The 18,955-nt window shown below is 53.6% G+C and overlaps 1 protein-coding gene across 4 annotated transcripts; it reads right to left on the reverse strand.

Moving 5' to 3' along the window:
* Nucleotides 1-107: 107 nt before the first annotated feature.
* Nucleotides 108-11,404, reverse strand: TMLHE (trimethyllysine hydroxylase, epsilon). Of its 4 annotated transcripts, none has more exons than XM_036402370.2 (9): nt 11,134-11,404; nt 10,727-10,981; nt 7,041-7,213; nt 6,235-6,411; nt 5,280-5,559; nt 4,118-4,237; nt 3,553-3,789; nt 2,746-2,884; nt 108-1,876 (listed from the first exon to the last, which is right to left on the reverse strand). In XM_036402370.2, the coding sequence occupies exons 3-9, from the start codon at nt 7,210-7,212 to the stop codon at nt 1,745-1,747; spliced, it is 1,257 nt and encodes a 418-aa protein (XP_036258263.1). In that variant the 5' UTR covers nt 7,213; nt 10,727-10,981; nt 11,134-11,404; the 3' UTR covers nt 108-1,744. The 4 variants fall into 4 exon arrangements, with proteins under 4 accessions (XP_036258263.1, XP_036258262.1, XP_036258265.1 ...); XM_036402369.2 differs by having other exon boundaries at nt 7,041-7,285; XM_036402372.1 differs by lacking the exon at nt 7,041-7,213 and having other exon boundaries at nt 11,134-11,400.
* Nucleotides 11,405-18,955: the final 7,551 nt, after the last annotated feature.

The raw sequence follows: 18,955 nt of genomic DNA on the forward strand, positions 1-18,955 counted from the left end.
GAGTCTCCCCACTGCCGCCACCTGGCTGCACCACTGCCACCTCTCACCTTTGTCCCAGGGCCCTGGTGACACTTCTGATGGCAAATACCCTTTCTGTGAGCAAACCATTCTCACTTTATACAATCTTTTATTAATATCATTGTGATTATTGCGATTTCTTCAGTAAATTGTGACTCCAGCTCAGAACTTATAGTATTTTTCTTCCACTATGGAAAGGGGTTGGCTGGAGGGGGCTTAATTTTCCTGCTGAGTTTTAAAATTGGTTCTACCAGGATCCAAGGCTGCCATTGGAGCTTTACCTGACAGAGGGCAGCTCCCCTGGCACCACCTGCCCAGCCTGGGCTTGGAAATCCCTTTGATCCCTGCTGGCTCCCAGGGGCTCACTGGGGATGGGAAGCACTGGGGCAGGAACACCGGGACTGGGAGCATCAGGGAGCTCAGCCCACAGCAAGAGCAGATTTCAGGACTGTCTTGGCACCACGATCTCTACATTCAGCGTTTGGATTTAACAAGAGCAGCAAGTTCAGCACCTGTGCACCTGCACTGCCCCTGCCCTGAGGACACAGAGCACCTCACACAGCACAGCCAGGGGTGAAGGGGCCCAGCCCTGCTTTAAGGTCTGGTCAGAGCAGAGGGAACACGCCAGAAGATATGGCAGAATGAAAAATGTTTAACAGCAGGATTTGCTTTTGTTGCTTACCCTGTGGCACTTCAGCATTCCAGACCCCAGCTCCCAGGAGCTGAAAGGCACCTCTGAGTTACATTCAGAGGAGGAGAATTTTGGGAAAAAAATGTAACCAGAGTGAGTTTCATGCACCAGAGAGTATGATTATGACCTAACACCAATTCCTTAAGAAAGGATGGAAGAGGAGGCACAGTGGGAAATTTGTCAGAAGTCCTGGGGCTGCTGAGTGTTGCCCTCAACACAAGTGCAGTGCAACAGGCAGAGGGAACAGCAGCATGGCAGTCCTGGAAGTCAAGGAAAAGTGGGAATTCCATCCCTCATCTAACATCATCATCTCTGCTCCACAACATGCACATCTTGGTGCTTCCCTTTTCCTTCTCTAACCTAAACCTTCTCAGAAATGCTCGAAGTACACCAGGATCTCTCCAGGCCCTCTCTCAGGCAGCTTGGCTGCTTCATCAGTGATAAGAGACAAGATCCCAGAGATTTCCATTCTGTTCTGCTGAAAGTCCTCTAAAACTGGCAGTTGGAAAAAAAAGGCCAAACAGGGACTCCTGAAGGCACTTGCTTGGAGGAGCACTTACTGTGGTGGGATTAACCACAACTGAGCCACCCTGGCTGGGAGGACCAGGCTGGGAGCATGGACAGCAAGAGCTGCCTGTGCTCAAAGGCAGAGTGTGGTCCCAAAAAATGGTACCACAACCTTTGGTTTCCACCTGCCCCCTCACCTGAGCAGGCCCTGGGAGCTGCTTGGAGAGGGTGGAGGTGCCTGAGGTATTGCAGTGTCTTTGTCATGGTGAGGCACCGGCACAGAGGGCCCGGAGCACCTGGGGAGGCACCAGCCCACCTGGCCTGGTCTGGAGTGGGGCTGGGGGCTCCTGCCTCTCCTGGGGGTGGCACTGAGGGGCTGCTGGCCTCTCCCAAAAGTGGGACTGGGGGCTGCCAGCAACTCCCAGAGGTGAGTCTGGGGGCTGCCTGCCTCTCCCGGCAGTGGAACTGGGAGGGTCCTGCCTCTCCCAGAGGTGGGGCTGGGGGCTGCCTGGCTCTCTGGAGGGTGGGCTAGGCCTGCAGCCCCAGCAGGCGGGCAGTGTTCAGCACGTCGTCCCTCGTCAGGTAACACCCACAGAGCTGCCGGTACCCGGTGAAAGCCTCCCGGCCGTGCAGGACACGCCAGTTATCCACAAACAGGACCTGCAGGAAAGGGAAAAGGTCAGGAGGACAGCAACCACAGCAGGCAGGGCCAGGAGCCTCTGGCAGGGCAGGTTCTGGGGATCCCTGGACACTGGAAGAGCAGGTAAGGGTGTACCACAGTGGGCAGGAGCCTCCTGTTTCCACATTGGCACAAGTGAGGCTACAGCCAGCTGTTCCACAGGATCCAGCACAGCTCTTTCACCAGCTCTTTATGCAGCCAGCCTAGAAACAGATTTTGGGGTTTCTTTGCCTTTCTACTGGAGAGGAAATAGTTCATCAGCAATAGACAGTGGCCAACATATCACTGAATCCCAGAATGCTTGGGTTGGAAGGAGCCTTAAAGCCCATCTTGTTCCACCCTCTGCCATGGGCAGGGACACCTTCCACCCTCCCAGGTTGGTCCAAGCCCCATGGAACCTGGATTTGAACACTTCCAGGGATGGAGTAGCCCCAACCACCTGCCTCTGTGGTGTCACTTACCCATGTAAGGGCTCAAACATAACCTCAGAACTGTAATTTCTTCTGAAGAAGTGAAAGCATGAACATTAAGTGTTCTGGCCTCTCTGCTCCTGAGGATTCTCATTTCAGTGGCTGGAAACTGGGACTAACTTTCCTCTGAGGCAGAGCTTGAACTAAACATCTCTGCCTCACCTGGGAGCTCATACTGCTTTAGGACAGCAGAAAAACACGCAGAAGCCACTACTGTTAACACTGGAGCACCCAGAACAAGGAAAACTGCTGGATATGGCAGTGCCCAGACACCGGCACACCCATGGAGCATCCTGCCCTTCTCCCTGTGCCAAACCCACGGGATTCAGCTCCCAGTCCCACCCTGGACCAGTGCTAGAGGATGCAGCTCCAGGTCCCACCTTGCCTGGCTTCAGCTTGACCCAGAGCTCGTTGTCGGGCCGGCGCAGCTCGGCCGTGAGGGCGCGGTGCGCGTGGTACCAGCGGCGCACCACGTCATGGGGCACCGTGTTGATCACGGCACGGTCGTAGTTGTTGTACCTGCGGGGAGAGGAGAGACAAGAGATTGCCCAACACGGCTCCAGGTGCTTCCAAGGGAACCTCAGGAGCCTGTGGGATTACTGGGTAATTTAAGGGAGGCTGCAGAGGTGACCAGAGAGGTTGTGCTGCCAGCACAGAACTTTGGGAACACAGCACTGAGGGCAAGAGAAGTTTACTATCAAGTGTATCAAGTGTACACCTGTTCTTCCTGGTTTTCCATGGAAGGACATGGCAAGACTGAGAGCTGCTTAGAATAAAAGTGCAAAGCAGTGCCGGACAACGTCTAGAACTGAGGCAAACTGGAGTTTCAAAAATCAGCCCAAGTTCCCTTTGGAAGGGATCACTCGGCACTCTCCCTGTTCCTTGTGTGCCAGGATAGTTTCTAGAGGCTTTTACAGAGAAGGGCTGAATTTTTCTGCATCTCACATAGAATGAGATGAGAGCTTGGAGCTGAAGGGAGAATACCAGGAGTAAAAAATCAAAGTTCAGCACTGACACCCATCTTTGCATCAGTGGTGCTGATGCTTCCTCTAAAGTGGGAGGAATACAGGGTGTTCCTGTGGTTTCATCCCTGCTCATCAAAGATACATTGGTTTTCAGCCCATGGAACGTTCTGGAAAACTATGACCACAATGCCCTCTCCTCCCCAGAGGCCTCCTGGCCATTACCTGATGAGGTAAAGCTCGTTGTTCCAGGGGTAGACGTTGAGCACCGGCCCCACTCCGATCATGTGGTTGTGGCAGCCGCCCACGTTCTCCACGTACTCGTGTTTGAGGGGCACCTTGGCCAGCAGCTCGAAGTGCTCCGGGGCCTGGTGCAGCACCCGCTCGGCCGCGTGGAACCCATCCACCAGCAGCGTCCGCCCGCCCGTGCCCTCGTGCTTCAGGCAGTGGAACACCTGGATGCTGCATGGAGACAGAATCCAAGAGCAATGACCTTGGCTGCCCATCCCCTGGGCACAAAGTGCTCCCTGAGGACACAGCCAGGTGTCCCTGCTGCTTCTCCAGACCCAATCCCACATGTTTTGCTGGGTGAGGAGGCAGCAAACTGCCTGTGCTGCATCCCAAACCTAGTGACACGAGTCTGGGGACTTCAGGAGCTGCAGGATGAAGGCTGTGTCACCCAAAATCCAAACCCAAATGGCTGCTCCATTCCTGGAAGCATCCAAGGACAGTCTGGATGGGGCTTTGAGCAGCCTGGGATAGTGGAAGGTGTCCCTGGAGCAGCACGTACCCACAGGGCTCCTGGAAGTAGGTGGTGTCTGTGTGCCGGTCCAGGGCCAGCTTTGTGTAGGCTGTGTCTCCGCGGGAGAAGTCAGAGGTGAAGTACCACATCCTGCCATAAATGGTCTCCCTGGAAAAGAGATGGGCAGTTATCATAGGTCAGTGTCTGGGTAAGGCACATCCTCCCCTACATTTGAGTTATTCCCCTCTGTCCCATGCACAGAGTCCTTAAAGCAGAACAACTTCACAAAATTCAGATTGTCAGGGATGGTGCTTCTAATCTCTCTTCTGGTGTTCACCTCCTCTCTTTCCTCCCCAAAAGACTGGTGATGATGAGTCTTCCCCTCCACAACCACTGATGTTTCCATACCAACCATCATCCCCAGTCATGGAAGTGACACAAGGAGGTGCCTAAGTGCAGCCAGTCCTTACTTGTATCCACACAGGGTTGCCCAATAATTCCATTTCTTCTTCCCAGTATCCTGTTTTCACTACCTCCCCCCTCCAACATGCACAGGAGGGAAGCGACACCAGGCAAGGCCAAACAGCACTCAGGGGCTACAGGGAGAAGGTCCCTGGAGACAAAAGCTGGCTGGGTATTCCCTGGAGCCCCTAGTTTCCATTTGAAGTGACTGTTCATTAACAGGAATCCCTCCTTTTCCAACAGCCCCAGACAAATCAAACTGTTTCTACAGCTTGGATAAAGCCCTGAGCCCAGCCCCTGGCATACCATGCTGGCAGTGCTTTACACAAACCCAACACCAACAGCTCTCACTGTTTTTCTCCAGCAAGAGCTCCAACTGGTCTTTGATCTCCCTGGCTCCCAGGGCCAGGCTGCCCTCACGACCCCTCAAGTCATAACAGGAAATGTCTCTCCTTGCAAAGCCCTGCTCTTCCCAGCCAGCCACTTCCTTCAGTCCCTCCTCTCTGCACAGTCCCACTGTCACAAAAGTCATGGGATGCTCTAGGGGCAGCTCAATGACTGAGTGATTCACAGCTCTTCCATAAAGGAGGGTGGATCCCACAGTAGGATCCTCCATCCCAGGTCCAGGGGAGCAGCCAGAGCATTTGTCTGCAAACCAGGCCATGCCACACAAAACACAGGACAAGGAAGCAGCAGCTTTCCAAACCGAAAGAAAACAAGTTTATCCTTCCCAGGATAGCCTAGATACCTGATTATGCTGATCCTCTTTGCCAAGATTTCCGTGTCTTCTTTGGTGGGAGTGACATTCTCCACAAAAGCAATCCCATACAACAAGAAGTTCTGCAGGAATTCCTTCAGACCCTCGTCTGTCTCCAGGAAGCTCTGGCAGTCGATAGAGGGGACCTGGGCTTGCTGGTAGATCTCAGCATTCCAGAGGATCCGGGGGTGCATGACCTGCTGCTTCTGCCCCTCGTAGCTGTTCCTTGCCAGCCACTCCAGCCCATACCGTGTGACGTGTCCATCCGGCCCTGGCACAGGGACAAGGGCAGAGTCACCAAAATCCCACTGGCCAGCCTGGCATCGTGGCACCTGTCAGCCCAGGACAGGCCTCACCCTTGTCACCTGTCTGGGGATGGGTCCTTTGCAGCCTGCTGCCACCTGAAATATGACCTGAAAGGCCACAAGTCCTACAGGTGTTATCACTGCTGCCACAACTCCAAATTCAGGGCAGCTGCTGCAACCCTCTCCAAATTCCCAGCTAACTGTTGCATCTGCAGTGGTTCTGGCTTTTGTTGACAGGCCTAAAAGGACAATCAAAGCCCTGAAGTCAAGCCCTCAAATAAAAGTCAGCCCCACCAAAAGGAAGAAAGCAGCTGGGAAAGTGAGGAGAAAGGACAGAGAACAGGAATGGTGAGCAGGGCTGACAGCTGCTCACACAGAACAGGGAAGGAAAAGAAAAGCAACCATGTCATGCCCCATCTGTTCATCACCTGCACTGCTAGGGGAGTTTGACCAACCCAGGCACTGCATACACACAAGAAGGGCTGGGGCAGGAGAACCACACCACTTTGATGCAGAGGTGTGTTTACAGTGAGAGCAGTGTTTAAAACCTGCTCACGGCTCAGTGTCTTCCCAGGCAGGCAGATCTGGGGGTAATGCTGTCCATCAGCAGGCACAGGAGGGCACAGGTGTTCAGGACTCACAGGTGAGGAAGAGCGTGGTCTCATCCACCCGCACAGCCTGGGGCTGGATGGCCAGGTCCACGCTGGCCGTGTCCAGGCTGCGCTGCTTGGTCTTGGCGTTGTAGCAGGAGGCGGAGCGGCAGTGATCCCGCAGCCACACGAAATCCAGGCGCATCACGGTGCTGCCGTACCTCAGCTCTGCCAGGGATGGGAGCAGAGGTGGCTTTGGGGCAACAGGGAGGACAAACAAAGCCAAGAATTGAAGCCCAGAGCCCACACCGTATCATCCCAATTACAGGGGATGCAGTGGTATCCCTTGACATAAATTGTCACAAGAGGAAGACCTGGCAGAGAATCTTATCAAAGGCCTGGCTCCTTTGCTTTGGAGCTACTGCGTAAAATGCTGAGAAATTCCCTTTGCTTGCAAGTGACTCGGAGTACTGAGATCTCACTGGCCTCAGCTGCCAACCCTGAACAAGGCTGGGCAGCAGAGGTGGGCACACACCAGAGCCAAGGGGGGCTGTGCCAGGGAAAGCTTGAGCATGGCGCAGAAAATGGTGCCTGACAGGGCACGGCTCAGACAGTTTTTGTTCAGGAATCCCTGGATTTGATTACTTATTTAGCAGTGCCTCACTTATCATAGAAGACAAGGCTGCTCCAACCTGCCTTTGGGAATTCCAGCAGGGAACATGAAACGGCCCCCAGCGTGCATCCCTGTGACGCAGGCTATTTCAGAAGGAAAACACACATCATTCCAGGGGACAAGGGTGGAATCCCTCCCTGCTGTCCCTGGGCAGAGCAGGAGCACCCTCACCCAGCACACCTACCGAGATGGTCTCGGTGCAGCTCCCAGGCACAGCAGGGGGACGCTGGGGCTGTGGGGTGGCAGCGTGCAGGGACAGCCAGGATGGGCCTGGGGCCCCGGGGCAGCCATGGCCAGCGATGTCCAGAGCTCCCACGCCGCGCCCGGAGCAGGCACGCCAGCCTCTGGCACCACATCCTGCCAGTCAGGAGAGAGGGGACAAGGTGACTTGGATGTGATACTCTGTCCTAAACCCCAGCAGGAACAGCCCTGAGGAGACACAAAGGACATACCAGGATCCTGTGAGGGTGGGCAGGCCCTGGCACAGGGTGCCCAGAGAAGCGGTGGCTGCCCCTGGATCCCTGGAAGTGTCCAAGACCAAGCTGGACACTGGGGCTTGGAGCCACTTGGGCTCGTGGAAGGTGTCCCTGCCCATGGCAGGGGGTGGAATGGGATGAGCTTTAAGATCCCTTCCAACCCAAGCCATTCCATGATTCTGTGATTTACCAGGCAAAGCCAATCCAGGAGAGACAGCTGTGTTCAACACTCTTGTGCAAAACAGTGGCAAAGCCTCATCTCTGAAGGTCTTGTCCCCCCTCCAGCATTCCCAGTTTGAATTCACCATTCCTGGATGGAATTGCAGCAATAGGGTAAGCAAAGTGACCTTGGTTAGGGAAGCAATAACAGAGGAATCTGGTAATTAGGCCAGTTCTAGAAAAAGCAGGCAAAACAATGAGGAGGAGGAGGAAGATCTCTGCTGCTGGTGAAGGACACAGCTGGCATGAAGGAGAAACCACCATGATTAATTTTAGGATACAGGTTAGAAGGCGATTTCTCCAAGGGAAATTTGCAACAACTCTTCAGTGCAAAGAGCAAGGGCAAAAACCTGACAAGTTTTAAGAGATGATGCCTCAGTCTAAATGCCTGTCATGTTTATGAATTTCTGGGGCCAGGTCTAAACCCAGCAGGATTTTAACAGCACTTTGAAGTGCACTGAAATGTGGTCTCTCTGGATAAGACACAGGCTCAGAAAGCATTTCTTATCCTAGACTTCTGATTTTCCTTCATTTTCTTATCTGGAGAGTCCAGGCACTGGAGCTCTGGCTGTCCAAGCTGCTTCTGCTCTGCAGAGACCTCAAAAGCTGCTGATAACAACCAAATCCACAGAGGTGCCACATTCCCAGCAGCAACTTGTTAAGCAGGGATAAAAGAATGCAGACATCCCTAGGGAGAAAAAGTGGGAATGTTTCTGAAGAGAAGGTTTGAGATGAAGGCACACAGACACACTTCAGCCCTGGAGTCCTTTCCATGAGAAATTTTCCCAACATTCAATCTAAATCTCCCCTGGCACAGCTTGAGGGTGTTTCCTCTTGTCCTATCCCTTGTTACCTGGGAGAAGAGACCAAACCCCCTGGCTCCAGCCTCCTTTTCCAAGATATCCAGTTCCTGTTCCTGCTGCCCAGCTTTGAAAATCTGCTATAGGAAGAGGAATGAGCCTCATCTGACACACAAATCTCATAACCAAGAGAAGAAACCCTACAGCTACAAAACCCAGGAGCTGCCCCTGATTTTTACCAGCTTTAAAATCTTAAAGAAATTATTTAAATCCCCGAACCAACAACTCACAAAGCTTATCTGAGAGAGGGAAAGTCTGTCCAGTTTGGCTTTTGGATCCACTATCCCAGTGAGGGGTAGAAAACAAGGAATCTTGCCTGCACACACACACAGGACCCAAAATGCCAGGAAAAGGCTCACCCACAAATCCATCAGCACATGGCCTGTGACTGGGCCAGCTCCAGCCTTAGTTTGATCTTTCCACACACATTTCTTTGCTCTCCTCCTCTCCCAATATCAAAACTGAGAAGGAAGTTAACACAGGTAATGGGAAGTGACCCAGATAATTAAACCTAATCAGGGAGAACTTGTGTTGCTCTTCCTGGAAGAAAACACCACAGGCAGCCCAGTGAGAGCCTTAAATTCAATCTTTCCAAGACATACTAAAACTAAGAGGCATTAAACCCCAAAAAAATCTGTATGATTAGGGAGGATTTATAATTTTTGTTGTTTCATCAGAGCTAACAGCTGAATGAGTTACATGAACAGCAAACTCTCTTCCTGCACCTCCTGCTACCTCGCCTTTATGCTTTATGTGGTCCAGACACATGGGCAGCAGTGAAATGAGAGAATTCCGGACAAGATTTCCCTCAGAATTCAAAGGAAAAGGGCAGGAGGGAGCAGACATTAAATGCTCAGTGCATAATACACAGGGTGGGTGACACAGGACCCACACGGTGAAGGAGAGAACAGTGCTGGAAGGAAAAACAGAAACCTCAAATTTATTGTGATTTGAGGAATTCCCATCAGTCTTTGGAGAGAAAGGACAGGAGATGCTGTGGAAGGAAAAAGGAAGGCTGGGTTTCACAGGGGTTAACCCTAACCCTAACATCACAGTTTGTCTCACAAGAAACATTTCAAGGAAACAAAACTGGGTTTAACCTCTCTGAGAAAAAGCCACAGTCCCCATTCTGGCCAAAGGAAATGGTGAAAAAAAATGAGTGACCAAATAGTTTCAGCAATGGGAACACCTAAGAAAGGAGAAACCCACAAACAGGGGTTTCACCAGCTTTTAGCCAAACCCTCCAGGGGATGGGATGACCCTGCTGCCCTCCCTGCCCTGCTCCAGCCCTTCCAGCCTGTTTGTCCAGATCCTCTGAAAAAAAAAAAAAAAGGTGTTTTCTATGAAAAAAACACCTCAAACATTCAACAACTGCTCACACTCACTCAGTTTTTACTTCTGGAAGCACCTGGCTGGAACCAAGGTTTCTGTTCCATATGGAAGAGGGAGCTGTCAGAAGCACAACAGTCCAAAGTGAGGGAAAGGAATTTGGCCTTTGATCCTCTGGGATCCTTTAACCTGACAGCTCTCTGCAGGAAAGGAACACCAAGAAAAAGAAATTTGCAAAGGCTGAGCTGCCCTGAGGACTCTGCCAGAGCCAGAGGAGCCAAGAGCACAAGGCCAGGTGACAAACCAGATCCCCCAGGATGGCAGCACCTCTTGGACAGGACACAGGCAGAGTTTAACAGCCTGAGCTGACTCAGTTAATTACAATTAATTACCACAGAGACAAAAAGCAGACTGGCTATTCCCTGCTGAGCTCCTGCCCTCACCCTGCAGTCAACTCCATCAGATCTCAGCTGTCAGGAACCAGATTCCTCTTCCAGCCCTTCCCCACATGGGATTTCAATGAAATTAAGGAGCTAATAAAGACATCCCAGGCACTGCCAGCTTCACAGCTACTTCATTTTCCTGGAAGCAAAGGGAATTATCTGCTCACCCCACGTTTCACACTGACCACCTGATGGCAGGCCCCATTCCCAGAACCTTATTCCAGCCTCCTGTTTGCATTTCTCCCAAGCAAAGCCTTCCCAGGCCATGCAGCTTAACAGAAACAAGTTCTAATTCTGGTTTTTTTTTTTTCCCAGCAAAGCAGCCAGCCCTGATGGTAGAACTCCCCCAGAGGAGTTACTCCAATAAACTCCTATTGCTAAATCACTCCATACTCTGGGTCCTGCCCGGGCAAAGAGGAGCCGGGCAGGGTGGGGTTGTGTTTTTCCAGGGAATGACGGAAAACAGCTCTGCCCGAGAGCTGCAGCCTTTCATTCCCTTTCGCTGGGACCGTAATTCCCGTGTGAGCCCGGGCCTGGCATTACCTGGGACACTGGAACGGCGGAGCTGCGGGGTGGCGGAGCGCGGTTCGGGCGGGCTCGGGATGCTGAAGGGATGGCGGAGGGGCTCAGCCGGAGGGGCTCAGCCGAGGGAATTCCGCAGGGTCAGCGCCGCTGCCCCGGGCTCTCCGCCGCTCCTTGCCCCTCCTCCGCCTCCCTGCGCCCACCAGGCCGAAAACGCCGCTCGGAGCTTTCCCACATCGGCCGCTGCTGCCCGAGGGAACCGGCGTATGGGTGACCCTGGAAAGAGGGAAAAAACAAGGAAAAAAGAAAGCTACGCTGCAAACGGGTCCCTCTCCGAGGGGGCCCAAGCGCAGCCCCCGAGCCCCGCGGGCAGGACCAGCCCCGCTCCGAACTCGGGGGGCTGGGGGGGCACCGCGACCGCCACCCACCTCGGCGGCTCCCCGTTGCCCTGGCGCGGCCCCGGTGCCTCGGAGCGGCGTTGCCGGGCCCCAGAGCCCGCAGGCGGCGGCGGGGCCGGGTCAGGAGCGGGGCTGGGGCCGCCTCAGGCCGCCCCGGGGCGGGGCCGCCGCCGCCATAGAGACACGCGGGGCAGAGCGCCCGCAAACCATAGAGCCGCGGCGGGACGGGGCCGGCGGCAAACGGGACCGGACCGGGACAGCACGGCGCCGCCCCGGGAGACGCCGCGGCTCCGGAGGCCGCTCCGGTCCTGGAGGCCACGGGACGAAGCGCCGCAGGCGGCACGGAGCTCGGGGAAGGGGATGGAGCGCGGCGCACGCTCTACGGGGACGCGCGGGGGCCGCCAGCCCCCGGACAGCGCCGGCCGTGACGGGCTCGGGCACGGAGCGGTGCTGCGGAATGCTGCCCCCTGGCGGACAGGCGGGCACATGGACAGCGAGAGGCGCCGCGCTGCCCCGTCCCTGTCCCTGTCCCTGTCCCTGTCCCCGTCCCTGTCCCCGCCACTGCTTTGCCCCATCCCTGTCCCTTGTCCTCGTCCCCGTCCCTGTCCCTGCCACTGCCTTGCCCCATCCCTGTCCCTGTCCCCGTCCCTGTCCCCGTCCCTGTCCCTGTCCCCGTCCCTGTCCCTGTCCCCGTCCCTGTCCCTGCCTACCCCTTCCCCGTCACTGTCCTCCCTTCTCCCGTCCCTGTCCCCGTCCTTCCCCGCTGCAGCCGATGCGGTGCCGGGAATACACACGTCCCCTTTTGGGTTACTAAGCGCTGATTTTCATCCAAACCGGCACACTGGCGTGCGCGCCGGGCAGGCGGCGGGTCCCCGCTGGAGGGCTGCCTTGGCCCGGCGGTGGCGACCGCCGCCCCTCGGCCCCCTTCCACCACCCCCGGTCCCTCAGCACGCCCGATCCTGTCCTGCCGCCGCCTCTCTGGAGAGCGTTCTCAGCCCCGAAGATGCCCCGGAGCAGCGCGGGGAGGACCCGCCGGGACCCTCGGGACAGTGGCTCCGGCCCCTGGAGCTCCGGCTTGCTCTGCAGCACGAAGCACCCACAGGGACTGAGTTGGTGGATCAGAAAAAACTCCAGACCCGGCACTGGGAGAGGCAGGTGGCACTGGGGAGAATAGATGACACGTGGGGACACAGGAGCTCTGGGAGTGGTTACCTGGGGATTAGGATGAACCTGTCAGACACAGACAATTCCAGAATGGTTTGGGTTGGAAGAAACCCTAAAGCTCATCCTGTTCCAACTCCCTGCCATGGGCAGAGACACCTTCCACTATCCCAGGTTTCTCCAAGCCCCATCTAAACTGGCCTGGAACAGGGGACATCCTAGGGACATTCTAGGGACATCCTGCTCTGTGCTTAAACGTGCTGGTGCCTCCCTGGGCAGGGAATAGGGCAGGATGAGGTCTCAGCGGCGCCTCCCCGGTACCTGTGCAAGCAAACCGCCCCAGCGAAGCACTGGGAGATACTCCCCAGAGCTGTGCCGGAATTTCCATGCCTGGTTTTCCAAGATCCAGGTGTTCTGATTCTTTCCAGTTTCCCTGCCGTGGGTATGGGGGCAGCGGAGTCTCTCGCTGTCGCTGTCCTGGCAGCGAGGGGACGCGCTGGTGCCACCGCGGATTCCTGATTTCCGAGTGTTTTTCAGGAAACGGGTGGGGGCGACGCCTGGAACAGCAGAGGAGCTGTCGGGGATCTGCTGCTTCCCAAAACCTCAGTGCAGCTCCCGCGGGAGATAAACAAGTTAGTCACTGGGTGAGCTCACGGCAAAGGCATCCCGGCCTCCATGAGAATTTGTCACAGGCCCTTCCCGGGATGCGATCGTGTCCCGGTACCGGCTCCCGGGAGGAGGCAGCGCATGCGATTAGCAGCCTCGTGCTCGGGCGGTGCCCGTCGCCTGTCCCTCGGTCCTTCCTGGCAGCAAGCCCGGGCCCTTCTCCCTCCGAAGAACGAGGGAGGCACAGCCCCTCGGACGAGCAGGGGCTCACTGGGTGCCTGCAGGATCCAGGCGTGTTCCCGATGGAAGTGATGGATGCGAGCAAACAGGATCAAGGAGTGCCTGAGCTGAAGGGCTGGGCTGGGAGCTCTGGGGGCTCTGGGGAGGGGGGATCCTCCTTCCGTGGTGTCCCACTGGCTGCCTTTGGGATGGGCAGTGCAGCAGCACTGGCGTGGCCCATGGGTTAAGCTCACAGGGTTGTTTCTCCTCGAGTGTGGAGCATGGGGGTCTCTGGAGCTCACTGGGATTTGTGGTCCCTCCTGTGCCCCACAGGGTCCTGTGGGACAGGGACAGGCAGTGCCGGGGTCCTCTTGGAGGCGGCCCATGTGCCCCCAGAAGCCCAGCACTCTGGGATGCACCTGCTGCTTGGCCTCAGCACGTAGGAACACGTGCTGGGAAAGAAAGTGCCTGGGAACTTTCTGGGGATTTCCCAGAGAGAGCTGGGATCTGGGAATTTTCTGCCCTCCCCCTGGTCCCCTCCTTCCTCACTCAAACACTGCTCCCGAGGTCACAAACGGCTTTAAAAAAAGCAACAGCCCACACAATGCTCTTCCCTTCTCCAGAGGGTGCTGGTGACGAGATCCCGCATCCGGCAGGGGATACGGAATTAGCCCTCTGCCTGGGAAAGGCCCTGCCAGGCCCTGCCAGCTGGTTCCACACCAAGGGGCTCCCGTGGCCACGCGCAGAGGAAAAAGACTCTGGATCCTACAGGTGCATCCTCCCCTGGGCCTGTTCTGTGGAGTCGTGCAAGAAATCCGTCCCCCTTCCCCACTCCAGGATTTCTTGGAAGTGGCCTTGGTGGTGCTGATGTCAAGCAGAGCTTTGGATGACGTGCAGGGCACATGGAGGTTTCTCTCTGCGTGTGGAGGATATTTCTGGACAAGGTTAGGACAGGGAATTCATGTTTTCCAGGAAATCTTGTGCAATTTCCACAAAAGCAGCAGGAACCAAGGGTGGCTGAGCCAAGGAGATGTTCCTGGAAATAGTTTGTAGGGCAAAAGCGCTGAAAAATATCGCTGTGGGTGTTGGAACAGTTTAATGAATGACCCACCTCACCCCTGCCTGACATGAATGATCCAGCAAAACCCAACCAATCCAGTGGAAGCCAATACGAATGCCCCAACCCAAGATGAATGACCCAACCCAACACAAATGACCCAACCCAAGATGAATGCCCCAACCCAGTGTGAATGACCCAACCCAGCATGAATTACCCAACTCAACACGAATTACCCAACTCAACACGAATTTCCCAACTCAACACGAATTCCCCAACCCAACACAAATGCCCCAACCCAACATGAATGCCCCAACCCAACATATATGTCCAACTTAATCCAACATGAAAAACCTACCTCAGTCTAACCTGACAGGAATGACTCAACCTAATTGACCCAATACAACCCAAAATGAATGACCTACCCAGCACAATCCCATGCAAAAGATCAATGTCACCCAGTATGAATGACCCACCTTGACCTACCCAACCCAACCCAACATGGTGGTGCATTGTCGGGTTCGGCTGTCTGTCTCTGCTCTGACACGGGTAGGGTGGTTCTTGGGTGGCACGCGTTTTAAAGGATGAGTCTGGACTCTTCAGCTTTTCGGTCTTCAGGTTGTTTATTATTTCTTATCTACAAAATTTTCTGTCTGCCCAACAGAGGTCTGATCTGCAAGCAGTCACAGGCACTCTCTGACCACCCACGGGGCGGTCATGTCTTTTTATACTAATATCTACGTACATAATATTTACCTTTATTTCCCAATGCTTTTCACCCATGTTGGCAAGTGCACCTTCACCATAAACCAATCCTCAAATGCCAACATCACCACAGGAGATGGAGGACAAGAAGAAGGAAGAAGAAGGACAAGACACGCCCTGATTCCTCTATCTTGTCTCCATAACCCCCCCTGTACCCAAAAACCTTAAAATCTATATTTCACTTTCTAAATGTGTCCCTTTTACACCTTTTACTCTAAAGTGATTCTCTTGTCTTCAGACTCTTGTTATTTCTGTGGATAGATCAAAATCAAGCCACCAGACACTCTTAGCAACATTCCAAGATTTTCGAGACCCCCAAGGGTTCTCCTGGCATCTCTGGACATCGAGAACGATGTGCTGAGATCCCGCAGTGCATAGACTGGAGCTCCAGGTGGCTGGTCCTGACCTACCTTTGCTGTTAGAATGAAACAGAAGCCAGTGCACTGTTGAGGTGGCAATTGGTACTTGTTGCTCTTCCACTTTCAGGAGTCCTACTGGAGATGGAGACTTTCTGATTTGGTCATCTCTTCAGAGCAGGAAGAGGTTTTATTGTTTAATATTCTTTTTTTTGTGTGCGGGTAATGCTTTGCCTGTCAAATAAACAGGTTTTTTGCAGTTTTCTCCAAGGAAATATTTTCCTGAACCAGCTAAAGGAGGGGCTGCTTGAATCTGCTTTGTAGGGGAACCCCTTTGGAGGTTTTCTCCCAAATTTGCCCTAAATGAGGACAGCCATCTAGAAGAGCAAAGTCAAGGGACCTGCCTGAGAGATCCAGTTCCTGGGGGTAAATTGGGAAGACAGATGGCGTCAGATTCCCACTGAGGTCATCAAGAAGATCACAGCAATGTCTCCACCTACCAGCAAGAAGGAGACACAAGCTTTCCTTGGCACCATAGGTTTTTGGAGAATGGACATTCCTGAGTACACCAAATTGTTAGCCCTTTCTGGTCACCCACAAGAAGAACGATTTCCACTGGGGCCCTGAACAGCAACAAGGCCAGATCAAGCAGGAGTTCGCTCATGCAGTAGCCCTTGGCCCAGTCAGGACGGGACCAGAGGTGAAGAACATGCTCTACTCTGCAGCCAGGAACCATGGCTTGTCCTGAGCCTTTGGCAGAAGGTGTCTGGAAACACTCGTGGCCAACCAATGGGATTCTGGAACTGAAGTTACAGAGGGTCTGAGGCCAGCTACACTCCCACAGAGAAAGAGAGATTTCTTATTCTTGGCTGCCTATGAAGGAGTTCAAGCCGCCTTGGAGGTGATTGGCATGGAAGCACAACTCCTCCTGGCACCCCGACTATCAGTGCTGGGGTGGATGTTCAAAGGAAAGGTTCCTTCCACCCACCACGCCACTGATGCCACATGGAGCAAATGGATTGCCCTCATCATGCAGCACATCCCTATTGGAAACTCAAATCGCCCTGGGATTTTGGAGATAATTGCAAACTGGCCGGAAGGTGAAAACTTAGGTCTCACTGATGAAGAGGAGCAGGAACAAGGGATGAAGGCTGGAGAAGCTCCACCATACAACCATCTACCAGCAGAGGAAACACACTAAGCTCTTTTCACTGACAGTTCCTGTTGCATTGTAGGGATTACCTGGAAGTGGAAAGCAGCTGTATGGAGCCCCACACGACAGGTTGCTCAAGCTAACGAAGGAGGAGGTGGACCAAGTCAACTTGCTGAACTCAAGGGCATTCAGCTGGCCCTGGACATTGCTGAAAGAGGGAAGTGGCCAAAGCTCTACCTCTACACTGATTCATGGATGGTAGCCAATGCATTGTGGGGCTGGCTGGAAAGGTAGAAAAAGGCCAACTGGCAGCGTAGGGGAAAAACCAATCTGGGCTGCTGATGAGTGGAAAGACATTGCTACCAGGGTAGGGAGGCTACCTGTGAAAGTCCATCACGTAGATGCCCATGTCCCCAAGAGTAGAGGTAATGAGGAGCACCAAAACAATGAGCAGGTAGATCAGGCTGCAAAGATAGGGGTGTCCAAGATAGACCTAGATTGGAAACACGAGGGAGAGATATCCCTAGCTTGATGGGCCCATGATGTCTCAGCCATCAGGGCAGAGATGCCACCTAGAAGTGGGCACGAGACCGAGGGGTGGATCTAACCATGGACAGTATTTCTCAGGTTATCCATGACTGTGAGACGTGTGCTGCCATCAAGCAGGCCAAGCGAGTGAAGCCCCTATGGTACGGTGGCCAGTGGTCCAAGTACAAGTATGGGGAGGCCCGGCAGATTGACTGCATCCCACTGCCCAGACACGCCAAGGCAAGCGCTAGATGCTCACAATGGTAGAAGCCACCACAGGATGGTTGGAAACTACCCTGTGTCTCATGCCACTGCCTGGAACACCATCCTGGGCCTTGAAAAACAGGTCAGACAATGGGACTCATTTCAAGAATAGCCTTATCAACACCTGGGCTAGGGAACATGGCATTGAGTGGGTGTACCATATTCCTTATCATGCACCAGCGGCTGGGAAGGTTGAACAGTGCAATGGCCTGCTTAAAACCACCTTGAAGGCACTGGGTGGGGGGACTTTCAAGAACGGGGAGATTAATTTAGCAAAGGCCACATGGTGAGTGAACATCTGAAGTTCCACAAATCGAGCAGGCCCTGCCCGGTCTAAGCCCTTGTGAACAACAAATAGAGTAAGGCTCCAGTGGTACACATGAGTGATATGCTGGGAAAAACTGTTTGGGTTAATTCTGCCTCCAGCAAAGACAATCCCATCCGTGGGGGTATCTTCACTCAGGGACCAAGTTGCACCTGGTGGATGATGCAAAAATGGAGAGACCCAATGTATACTGCAAAGAGACCTTGTTTTAAGGTGAACTATTCATGACACTGGGCCTGTATCCATATATGTCTTGGGTTGCAAGATGTTATTGGGGGTGTGCATTCTATTTGCCATCTGTTAGAACTGAGGGAGTTATCTTCTGTTCATTGGGCAGTTTTCTTTATCTCTCCCACAGCCACTCCTCCCTCCAGGAGATCTCTGCTGTCCATGGCCACCGAGTGTCCCTGCAGGGCTGATCCAATTCCAGCATCCCATGGGGAGATGCTGCGCCCAGGGCAGGAGCCAAGCATTCCTACCTGGATCCAATCTGAGCTTTGGGACAGCACAGCAGCCTTTGCCCAGTGCATTCCCAGAGGAGCAGCTTCTGCTGCCCTGCATTGCCAGAGGGAGCCCAGGCCCATCTCCAGCAGCCCTGGAGCTGCAGAGGAAAACTCCCCCCTTGTGCAGGATCCCTGCTCCAGCAGAGCCACAGCTGGCACTGCAGGAGGGCTGAGCCCCCATGGGATGGGGCTGTGCCACCACCTGACACACAGGGGACAGGGCATGGTCTGACTCTGGCAGTGGGTTGTTTTTTTTTTTTTTTTTTTGTTTGTACTATTGCATTTGTAGCTTTCGTTTTCCTAATAAAGAACTGTTATTCCTATTCCCATATCTGTGCCTGAGAGCCCCTTAATTTCAAAATTATAATAATTTGGAGGGAGGGTGTTTACATTTTCCATTTCAGGGGGGCTCCTATCTTCCTTAAGCAGATACCTGTCTTTTCAAACCAAGACACCCAGTCTGCTCTAGAACTGAGGTAAAGTTGAACTTCTGAACTTTTATTAAATTTATGCAGTTATTTTGCCATGTAGATCCCAGAGTCACCAACGTGCAGGAAAGTTCAAACTCAGGGTTTATTCTTTTTGTTTTTTCTTTTTTAAAATTTTTTAAAGGATATTAAGAAAACTTTATTAACAGAATTAAAATAAAAATAATTAGAAATCAGAATAAACCTTCAGAACACTTCTTATCCCTCCAACTTTCCTTTCTTTTCCCCACTGACAATGTAAAGAGATAAATTTGGTATATTCAGTCAGGTTACCACCTTTAAAATAATCTTTCTTCAGTCCACTTAGGGTGAGGAGTCTCTCCTGCCATACCATCGAGACTTTTCCACAAGAAACAGTTCTCTCATGGTTTTAATTTTCACAAAGAGCACCTGCCCAGAAATCTGCAATTGTGAAGTCCTCCCATGG

This window comes from Molothrus ater, chromosome 14 (genome assembly GCF_012460135.2).
Source record: "Molothrus ater isolate BHLD 08-10-18 breed brown headed cowbird chromosome 14, BPBGC_Mater_1.1, whole genome shotgun sequence".
Lineage (NCBI taxonomy): Eukaryota > Metazoa > Chordata > Aves > Passeriformes > Icteridae > Molothrus > Molothrus ater.